The 11,902-nt window shown below is 38.0% G+C and overlaps 1 protein-coding gene across 1 annotated transcript; it reads right to left on the bottom strand.

The window, feature by feature from the left end:
- Positions 1-2,433: 2,433 nt before the first annotated feature.
- Positions 2,434-11,851, bottom strand: LOC113737577 (uncharacterized). Its single transcript, XM_027264786.2, has 5 exons — positions 10,250-11,851; positions 10,094-10,156; positions 9,953-10,033; positions 9,513-9,707; positions 2,434-2,544 (listed from the first exon to the last, which is right to left on the bottom strand). Exons 1-5 carry the CDS (start codon positions 11,849-11,851, stop codon positions 2,434-2,436), a joined length of 2,052 nt encoding a protein of 683 aa, XP_027120587.2.
- Between the last annotated feature and the right edge of the window lie 51 nt (positions 11,852-11,902).

The raw sequence follows: 11,902 nt of genomic DNA, 5'->3' as shown, positions 1-11,902 counted from the left end.
TTGAAGTTTCTAAGGTGTTCTGAGTTTCCTTTTTGCCTTTTATTCTACTTATCTTTAAAGTGGTGCATTAATCCCTTACTTTGATGGTTTTAGCCCAAGTTATCTCTTTCTTTGGTGACTCTATCCCAAGTTAAGTCTTGTTCACTTTACTAACATCACAAACGGGGAGGTATAACTTCTTTTATCCTTTTTTGTCTCTCCTCTATGTGATCCAACGTGCTAAGTGAGAATTGCATGTCTACTTTGCTTTCCTTGCCTTTCCTTAAATCCTTTCATTTATTTCATTTACTTTTGCTTTTATTAAGTTATTCTTTTATGGGGTATGTGTACACCTCTTGGCTTGTAATAGATAGGGTTTGGAGAGCATTTTTATTCATTTTTCCTCTTCCCCATTTGTTTTAGTTAGCAAATGTAATAGGTTCATTAGCTTGATTGCTTGCTTTTGTTGCTACATGTTAATTTGCTTTATTAGGCTCTTGCATTTAGTCGAGCATGCTAAGTGTTATGTGCTACGTGTTTATAGGTGATTGGCATGTCTACTTGCTTTATATAGTCATAGATGAATGTGATGGATGAATGCGTCACCGTGGCTAGTCCAACGCTGGCCATGGTCTTTCCCCTCGAGCTCTCGCAAGTCCAATGCTTGTGAAAGAATTTTAGAAAAGGGCTAGTCCAATGCTAGACCCAATAGGTTGTCCCCTCTCGTTAGTACATACTTGCATGTCTCACTACATTTCATGCATTTTTCTTAGTTTTCTAGCATTTGGCATGCCCCTCTAACCCTTTCCCTTTCATTTTAGGCTTTTTGCATCTACATGCTAGTTATAGGGTACATTTGCTTGAGAGTTACCCCTTAAATATGGGATATAGACAAGTGTGGCTTTTCTAAGCCTTAGCACGCTTGTATTCCCTCTATCAAAGGGAAAATTAAAATCACAAAGTTAGGAGTCATTCCTGTACCCGACTTGATGCATTCCTCTATGTTCATACACTCTCATTTTTATCATATCACTTTCTCACCTTCTTTATCCACATTCTTTTACTACTTATATTTTTTCTCAATCCACATGCCATGTTTGTACATTTTTCTTTCCTTATCACTTATTTATTTTCTACCTCACAAATTGCACCCAGTTGCACTTATATGCATTTACTACTATTATACCATATTTTCATCCATTTGCACACAACACCTTTATTTGCTCAATTGACACACATGCACTTTTCTTACATTTGCACACATGCACTTTTCTTACATTGGCACACTTGCACTTACATTTGTATTTTTATTTTTATTTTATTTTGTATTCTTCTTACATTTTCACACTTGCACTCATATTTGGGTCTTCATTTGCATTACCCGTGACCTCTATGAGAGTTTTCCTTATTGGCCATCACAACTCATGTGATTGGGACCAAAAAGCCTCATAAGAGACATTTTAGATTTAGGATTGCATTTTTCTTTTTTTTTCGCATCCATTAGTCATATCCAACATGCAACACATATTTTGGGTAGAAGAATTAGGAAAAGAAGGGCTAAGTCACGCAACTAGCTTTGGCTAGGGTAAGGGAGTGCCTTAGGCTTTGCCTTTGCCTTCTCCCTTATCAAATGTGACCCCCGATCCCTTTCTTTTGTTACGTAGACCTAAAAAATTCTTTAAAAAGGGTTTGATTACTTTTCTTTCCAAAAATAAAATCATTTTTTGGGTGACTTGGTACACCCTAACTCTATACCAAGTGGCGACTCCTTTTCTATCTAAAGCCCTTTGTTTGGCCAAACCGTCGCATTTCACAATTCCACGGCCTTTTATTTTCACACACGTTCACATACATATCTCATACACTACTTTCACACATCAAAAAGTGGGGCGCGACAGAAGTCATGCAGTAGGTCAGCGGCATTCTCTTGGACATACTGAGCCTAAATTACCTGTTTAATCCTACCCGTGCTTCAACCCTATTACAACCCGCATAAAGACCCTTTGATTTTTGCATGAAATTTGGTTTTAGTGGTGGCGATGTGATATATTAGCAAGCATATGGTAACATCATTGTGTGGTACGAGTGACCCTTTGTGTTTCATGTCGGAGTGGCGAGTAATCATATTCCATTCTATAAGAGAGGAGTAAGTCTTGCAATATTCTGAATTTGATAACATTGTTAGAGGAATAAGATATTTGTACTCGCATGGTGGACTGCTACATGTGTGTAAATGTGATTGTATCTCTGAGCTTTAAGATGCTTGAGAACAAGCATTGTCTTGGTGTGGGGGGGATTTGATAGGACGATAATTGAATGTTTATTCATTGGTATTTGGTCTTAATTTTGGTCACTTATTGTGCAAGACACTGAATTTCTACTCAGATTTGGTATTTGTGTTATTTGCAGGCGAGTGGTGTTAAAAGTGGCAAAAAGAAGTGAATTTCCAAAAGACTAGGCCTTCTCTGGCGTGCCCATGCCAGACAGGACAGAGCTGCGTGAAAAAAATGGACCGCGGGTCCTATCCCTGGAATTACCACCCTTCTTTGGAAACAAATTCTGAACCTGCGTGAGATGAGAAAGGAGAGTAATAAAAAAGCAGCCTTTTGGCAACAAGTTGAGGAGAGAAATAAGGAAGCTTTCCTTTTGAAAGAAAAGTTCCAATTAGTCAAACAAAAGAAGCGGCGGCGCAAATAATATAAAGAAGACAGCAATAGACTAGGGATTATCTGGGTCTTGGACTTTTCTTTTCTCTGCTTTTGCTTTTATCATTGCTAGTAGCCTAGCGGCCGCATCACTTTCACTTCGTTTTTCGTTCAGCAAAATCTCCATGAAAACTCTGAATTGCTTCGTCGTTATGTGGCAAGGCTAATCTCTTTATCTAGTTGAGGAGTAATCAAGGGCCGGAACACAAACAATTGTGAGATCATTTTTTTTATTATTCTAAATTCTGCATTTGTGGGTATTTAATTATTCTCTAATTTAATAGTCTATTATTGTTTGGATTTATTGAATCAATGTGGCCAGTTGTTCAGTTGTCTGAATAGTATACTGTCAATTAGGACAAGAGTGTGTATCACTTGATTGTCTTAAATTAGTGGCGAACGGCACAATTTCATTGCCTCGCAAGCAGTCTAATCTGAGTCGTGGGAATAATTAATCTAGTTTAAATGAACCTGAATTCGAATTCAATCCGATTTCAATTCGAAAAATGGACATTTACCGATTTAACCGAATTTCAGAAAACAAATTCTTTGGACCATTTTTTATCAGCAAATAGCAATACTATTACACTAACTGAGCCACAAACAATGAAACAAACATAAACTAATGATGAGTACTGATATTCCACAATTTATAACACACATAATAATCGGATCACTGATCCACAAATTACAAACTGATGAAACTAAAATTCACACTCCACAGTCCATAAAAGTATTAACTCATTGAAATTAACTGGTCCACAAATAAAATTCATGAAACAACACTCCAAAATTATAAATCAATCTAGCAATCATAACTCAACAGAGATAAAAGTCTAAATTAACTTGTCCAGAAATGATAAACTACAATCCACAATCCAGAAAGCCAATTGTCCAAAAATTGCAACTTTCAAGAAGAGTTGATTCAACTCTCAAAATGCAAACTTCAGCATTTGTGACCTCTCAAAGGTCAATTATAGTTGGTTCAACTCCGGTCTTCAGCAACTCTGCAAGAACAAACAAAATTTATCAAGTATCATAAAGGCAATTATTAGAAACAAAGAAATACTTCAAAATTTGCAATAAAAATTTTGATAGCTTACCAGATTCGAAGGCTTCAAGCTCTTCCAGATTTTCTTCTACGTTTAATTCTGTCTTGGAGGACCGAAACCAATCTTGAGCACATATTAAATCTTGCACAATTCTAGGAGTCAAAGAACTCCTAAATGTATCAAGAACACGACCTATGGTACTATAAAAGCATATTCGGAGGCCACGGTAGAAATTGGGACTGCTAACACATCACGAGCAACTTTGGAAATGATTGGAAATTTAAGGCTATTGGCCTTCCACCATAACAAGATATCAAATCTCTCATCATCTTGCTCACACTCCTCATTCAAATATGAATTCACTTAGAAAATGAAATACGAGTTTAGCACTAATCAGTAATCAAGTAATCAACTTAGTCAAAAGCATAATAATGACAAGCAATTATTTCCTGGCCTTGGCACTTGGACACAATCATGACAAGCAATCATTTTGCTTGTTTGTCTAGAAGTAAAAACCACTTCTTTAAGCATCTGAAGTTCTGAATATATTTATTTTATATTAAACTTTATTCGGAATTTTGAATTTGAAAACGGTAATATTTTACCGTTTTACTGAAATAAATTCGAATTCGGTAAATCCAAATTCAAAACTCCAAAATCATTTTCGACCCTAATTTGATTCTTACTAATTACCGACTTACCGATCGAATTACCGAATTACCGACTTTGAATTACCAAATTCAAATCGATTTCAATCGGTAATTTGGTAATTACCGTAATTGCTCACCCCTACATAACATGCACTTTTTTAACAAACTGATTCATTACAACACTGCATTACAGTACTGCATGAAGAAAATGGAAATTGGTACCTTAATTTCTGCTTTTAAGAAGCTTAACTTCCACCAGATGAAGACAACTTCACTTGAGTTCCACTGCCTTCTTCATTGTCCCGTTTCTTAACATTTAGATTTAAGACATGTTTTCTAAGGTTTTGTAGCTACAAAGCAAGATACATCTGTTCAATCAGCCTTGTCACATCGCTTATCATCAGAAATTGGTGCCAAATTACTTCTTCTATTGGCGCCTAGGAGTAATAGTTTTTTAATCACCTTCATTAAACATTAAATTTCTGTTATTCTAGTTAAATGTAATTACCAACCTCCAGATGCATTTGTCAATTTAGTTAACGCCAGTCATCTAAGCCATCCTCTAAGGACAAATAGGTCATTTCAGCGCTCTGCATGTCAGCAATGGACCCCAATACTCTGCCAGGGGAGCTAGGTGAAATTTTTAAAACCTGGAGGGGTCTCAATGCAAGTGTCAGAAACCTTAGGGGAGGTTTGTGAAATTATCCCATATTATAATCATGATTCAAAGACTCAATGGGGGCTAAGGGTGGCAATAGGGCGGGGTTGAGGCGGGGGATCCTTCCCCCACCCCCCGCCCCGTTGTCAAATAACTCTCCCCATCCGCCGCCCCATCCGTCGCCCCCTCCCCCGCCCCATTTCCCCTGCGAGGGAAGAAATCAACTTATCATAAAATGTTTATTTACAATAATACAATTTTAAACAATGTTAAATAAGATTAAAATGTTATCAAGATGGAAATAAAGCATAACAAGTCAAGTTACATTCAGTGCGGAGGAAGGGAACCGATCGAAATAAAAAAGTGTTAGGAGCAAAACAGGTTGGAATTGGATAGTTTAGTCTTTGGGGGGGCGTTAGAAACAAATCAACAATAGTTCAAGAAATTTCTTCAGTTGTTGTGGCAGGCGTTGACACTGACTAGCGATGTACTTGTAAATAAGGGTGCAACTTTAGGAAATTTAGAATTGTATTATATATATATATATTTTTATTGTATGCGGGAGGCGGGGCGGGTGTATGTTTCCCCACCCTTGCTCCATTTTAAGGTGGGGGAAAATATTTTGCCCCTGCCCCATTTCTACCCCGGCGGTGCGGGTGCCCGCGGGCACACGCCCCCATTGCCATCTTTAATGGAGACTCACGTTCTGAGATGCTTTGGAGTCGCATCCAAGGAGGAAAACTCTTGAGAAATTGAAAAGACTCGGTCAACTTGGACCGAGTTGTCTTTGAGATGACTTGAAACCCGAGATCCACGCAAGCCATCCCCAAGCTGTTTCGTGTCGAGAAGATGAACCGGTATTAGAAATTGCAGCATTAGTCCTCCTAGTTTCTTTTACTTTTAATGTTGGCTCCCAAGTTTTTGTACTTTGTAATATTTCCCTATACTTTACTTTTATGTTTTCAATTAGGTCCTTAATAGTTAACTACTTAGCTATTAGTTTAATTAGTTTGTCATTTGTTAAGTTAAGTTGTAAGTAATTTTAGTTTTTTAAAGATGATATAACCCATATTATTATTGTATTATTATTTTTATTTTTTCCTTTATTTTTTTTTATTTTTGTCTTAATTACTCTTGATTGTTACCAAATGTGATCGAGTGGGCCACAAGTGTGTTTTTTCATGGCTTTTAAATGGAAGCTTTGGAACTATTCATCTTGTTTTTATTGATTTTTTTCTATTTATCATGCTATGTTTAGGTGTTTTATTCTACTCTAATTAATTAAAATGCATGTTATGTGTTTAGCATAAATTAACTCATTTTTTGCCCTTAAAATTAGAAGAATAAAGTTAAACTCGCAATCAGTTTTTACTAGGTATAGGGGGATGCTTGAGGGTAAATTTTGACCTTCCCCCATCACAAATGTAACTCTTGAATTCATTTTCTTTTGCTTATTTATTTATTATTTTTTGTTTAGCATAATTTTTATATTTTTAATAAATTTTCACAATTTTTAGAATACTAGATGCTTTAAAATATGCATCTCATTGAGATCACAACTGATATGTCAAGATGGATGTGAAATAGTAACAATTGTGACCACGACCGCTACTTTGAACTATGATTTTAATGAATTTTAGGGCCCATACTTTTATAGTTCAAATTAGAAATGGAATTGTGCTGGCAGATAGATGATACCTAAAGAATTTAAGACCTTTAGTTGATTTTTAATTTTATTTTTTTGGGTAGAACCATTAATTGATTTCTGAGAGTTGTTTAAGTTATATATTTATGTATTGAAGGATGTATGCAGCGTGAGAACCAGAGGAAACATTTGTCACTTTTGCCTCACTTTTAGAATTTGTGGAACTATTGTCAGATTCCCATGACTATGGTGCCTTCATCTTCAGCACTTTTATGCCCCTGCATCTCTTGCTTTACCTCTTGAGTGTCATACCCAGTTTTCCTTTTTAGTGATACTTAACGTTAAAGATTAAGAAAGACAACAGCACATATCTTGCCATGGTGAAAATTTTAGACTCTGCTGATATTGTTGAAGGAGAGTATTGAGGATTTATGCTTTGTGGTCTTTGACGTTGGGCGTTACACATTATGGCCCCTAAGTTTTTCTTCATGCAGCACTCATTGAATCTAATAGATGAAATTTAACTTGAACAGTAATAATAAGAATAAGTAATTAAAATTATATGAATTGCACGTAGTGAAAATGAAGCAGTCACTCCTCAGTGAATAATGTTTAGCACCAGTATTAAATGGTCGGTAGTATTTTAAAGAGAATCACCGCTAACATTGAGCTTCTTATATCCTTTGCTTGAGGATCATAGATGGAGTTGCCAAGCTGTGCCCATAACTGTCTCATGCATTATAAGAATTGGTTTTCTTCTCTTGTCAACTTTAACTTTTTATAGGTTGCATAATATCTATAAAAATTGTGAATATCTTCTCTTTATTTAGGTCAAATATTGTGCTAAATGATAGATTTTATTTATATTTTGTATTTGATGCTATTTGTGGGAATTAGTGACAAAAAGAAATTAAAGTGGGCAAATTTCCAGAAGACATATATCCAGTTTTGGAGAGTTCGGGATTCTCACGTGCACAAGTTTCCAATCTTGAATTCTCGCTGAAGCTTTGGACGAGACTTTACTCTAGGCGCAAGCTTCCAATTTCTATTAGAAAACTTATTAGTTCACTATTGTCTATTTTAGAAATTCTTTTCCTATGGGAATTGGGTTATTATTTTATAGTTTAAAAAATAGGAAAAGAGTTAGAAGTAGGGTTCGGCTAGTTCTCTCATCTGCTGACTGCTACATCAATTTTTTTTTATTCATCTTTTTACTGGAATTTTCTCAATGAGGAGCAACTAAACCCCTTTTCTAGTCAAAGCTAAAGATTTGGTTCTACAAATAATTGTGAAATCGAACTTATTTTAACTGTTTCTCTTATTTATTGGTATTTGTATGCTTTGTGTATTTCATTGTGATTAATTAGGCGTGCGATATCTGATTATTACAATAGTTTATTGCCAATTAAAATAGTTGAATTCATAATTGTGGCTGAGTACACATTGAAGAGCATTGGAAGAAGATAGCAAGAATACCCCTTCCCAGATTATTAAGTTGATATTGCATGATACTATTTTCAAGAAGTGGACAAAAACAAAATCTTGGGAAAGAATAAGTTAAGTTGGTGGGAAAAGAAGCCCTCAAGTCCTTCAAGTGAACCGAGGAGCTGGTGGGATAAGAAACCCAAGCTCAGTCTTTTAAGGGAAACCAAGATTGCAGGGTATAGACAAGTTAATTAGGGTAACAATGTCCTGACGGATTTTGTTCTCAGGTTTCTTTCTAGGTTAATAGATGATTTGAGTTACGAAGTGTGTTCTGATGGTATTCTTTTTTTATAATTTGGTTCTTCTACCATGATATTCCGCATGTATGATCACTTGTGCATTCAGAAATCTAAGATGCGGTACTGGCTGGAACTGCTTCTGCAGGTTTGAGATAGACGAAATTTTGATTTACAACATATTATTTGTACTATTTCCACCTAACTTGCCAATCTGAACGCACAAGCAATTTTCCATAACGACTTTCTGGTTTAGCGTGAGGAAGAATAAAAATTTCTTGAATTAGTGGCAACCATTATTTATGAACTTGGCCTTTTTATACACACACGCACACACAAAATTACTTAAACACTAGACTAAATGTCTATTCTGTATGAATTTGAGTGGTATTGCCTGTTTGCTTACTCGTTTCTATAACATTTGTGTCGAACATGAGAGTAGCAAGTTCTGAACGAAGCTGGATATTTACCATCGAACCCTGAAAAGTATCCTCTAGGGGGCATAATCACAGCAATTCAAAATGCTTTCCATGCAACATCGGAACTCCAGTGCAAAGAGAGTGCAGTTGAGGAACTCCATTTGTGCTTCTTTAAGGATTTCAAGGCCTGTTCTTGCCTTACTTGGTTTTACTAAAAGGTTGGCTTTCGATCTTGTTACAATTTTCTGGGAGTGTTACTGGCTTTCTTTAAACATTTATGGTACTTCTATGCATAAATGCACATAATCCTGCACTCATTATTGTTTTTTTTTTAAATTGAAATTTTATTATTTTATAAAAATTTCGGCAGAGTTTTCCCTTAAAAAATGATGAAACTCCCTGCCATCAATCCACAATTTGACAATAAATTTACAACCTAGTGAAAGTTTAAACATTTAAAAATTGAAACTAAGATTAAATTTTCCGTTTTCCATATCAGGATGTCTTCTAGTGAGTCTGAAGGATGATCTTTGAAGATCAGCGGTCAATCTTCCCCCCTTGATGTTCTTCTAACAGCCACTTTCATCTCCATTGGCCTTTCCTGCTTCTTATTCCATTCATGCCAGACACCATGTATGAAACGTAGGAAATCCAAATCGATCTAATCTAATAGCCCCCCTGACCAATTGCAGCAATTCTGAGAATGTATTAAACACATGACCTGCGCTAGAGTCAGCACCAAAATTTGCCAGACGATCTGCTGGTGCGTTTGCTTCCCTGTAGCAGTGTGTGATCGAGTTGAAATACTGCTTGAACATCATCAACTCATCCAGATCTCTCTGTAAACGCCAAGGACAAGCACTAGTCCCTTGAACAATCTGAACCAGGGTGAGAAAGTCCACCTCTAAGTGTAACTCCAAGCACCCTCGAATCACACAATGTCTAACGCCCCATAGCAACGCTCGAAGTTCCGCCTGCATGCTGGTTATCACCCCGAAGGGCTCCGCGTAGCCGAATACAAAATTTCCTCGACTATCCCGCACAAGCCTATCCCCCCACTCCTTCCTGGGTTCCCCCGAGAGCATCCATCTGAATTCAACTTATAGCCTCCACGTGGAGTTACCCAGTAAACTGGCCTAATAACCATCCGCCTTTGATGACTACCCAAATCGAGAAGCAACCCTTCCCAAGTAGGGGTAGAACACTACACCCCCGGGAACCGTGACTGAAGCAAATCATGCAGAAACTGAACAATTCGAGTCACCATAACCCCGATCCTCATCTTTTGATCTTCAAACACCCCTTCATTCCTAACCTTCCACAAAACCTAGCATACCACCGAAGGAAGTATATTCTGTAAAAACTTTACACGGTCATTAGTCCCCCTCCTTAACCAGCAAAACCACACCATGTGACGCACCGTATGCACCCCACTAAACTCACCAGCAGTACTCTCGAAGTGACGCCAGACCAATCGTGCCCCTTCTCCTGAGCAAAACACATGATTCAAGTCCTCCTCTTGGGGATTCTGACAACACAAGCATTTAGATGGGCCACAAACCCCAAACCTCTTTAGGCGATCCATAAGAGGGAGCCTCCCCTGTAGTAGTCGCAGCATAAAGAAAGAAACCTTGACTGGAAGACCCTGCTGCCATATATGGCCAAAAAGCCAAGAGCTGTCATTGGATTGACGGATTAATGAGTAAGCCGATACAGTGGAAAAAACACCCGAGTTCGTCAATGCCCATACCATTGTATCATTGCCCCTATCGGTAGGAGGGTTAATCTCCAAAACCTGCCTAACCAATTCTCCATCCAAGAATTGATGGAGCATGTCCACATTCCAGGCCCGCCGATCTATAAAATCAACCACCGAATGATCATAAAAGACCTCCACCTTGTCGTAAAGCGCACCTGACCCCATCCAATTATTATGCCAAAAATCCAAAGCCTCCCGAACTACCCAACTAATATTCTCCTCTCCAAAACGCTGCATTGTGACCATCCTCTGCCAAGCTTGGGATCCCCGATGCCCAATATCAGCAAGACAAGGGTGCTGGCCTGCGCAATACTTCTGGGACATAAACTTTGCCCATAATGATTGTTGTTGCCGAAATTTCCACCAGAGTTTAATGAAAAATGAGTCGTAGACCTGCTTCAACCCCCGTAGGCCTACACCCCCTTCATCCTTCGACCGACATAGATCTGCCCAACGTATCCAATGGAACTTGTCCCCTGAATTCGAAGATCCCCACAAGAACTTGGCGAACAATTTCTCTATGACCATCAACATCCCTTTTGGAGGAGACGCGGCTGCCAGCAAGTGAATTGGCATAGAGGCTAACACGCTCTGAATTAACACCACATTGCCTCCTGGCAATAAAATCTGGTTCTTCCAACTCAAAATCCGATTCGCCTCCCCAATGTATGTATTCGTATAGTAAACCTTCTTGCTTTTTCCGGTATACAAGGGACAACCAAGGTACCGTATCGAAAAGACTCGTTTATTATACCCCAGTATCTGGTTAACAACCGCTGTCCTCTGAGATGGTGCCCGTGGATGAGTAAGGAAACAACTCTTCTGAGGGTTGATCTGCTGACTTGATGCCTCACTATAATCATCTAGAACCCGTTTAATCAGACGTAGGGATGACTTACCCCCACTGGAAAAGATAATCACATCATCGGCGAATGCCAAATGCGTAATTATAGGACAATGAGGAGGTACTTCAAACGGAGTAAATCCCCTTTGTGTGTGTAGCGTGTTAAGGGCTCTAGACAACACCTCAGCTCCAATAACGAATAAGGATGGTGAAATGGGATCCCCTTGCCGTAAACCTAGTGAAGATCTGAAAAAGCCATGCAAACCGCCATTAACAAGTACCGAGAACCACACATTCGATATTAAGCGCCAGATCATGTCTATCCAGGTCTCACTGAATCCGAAATACCGTAGCACCTGTAGGAGAAAGGGCCATGAGACTTTATCATAAGCCTTCATCATATCTAACGTGATGACCATGTTGCCACCACGATTTGATTTCCCGATATCAGCTACTAACTCCTGAGCTAA

The sequence above is a fragment of the Coffea arabica genome, chromosome 3e (genome assembly GCF_036785885.1).
Source record: "Coffea arabica cultivar ET-39 chromosome 3e, Coffea Arabica ET-39 HiFi, whole genome shotgun sequence".
NCBI lineage: Eukaryota > Viridiplantae > Streptophyta > Magnoliopsida > Gentianales > Rubiaceae > Coffea > Coffea arabica.
The sequence above is the reverse complement of the archived record's forward strand: the minus strand, read 5'-3'. Positions and strand labels throughout refer to the sequence as shown.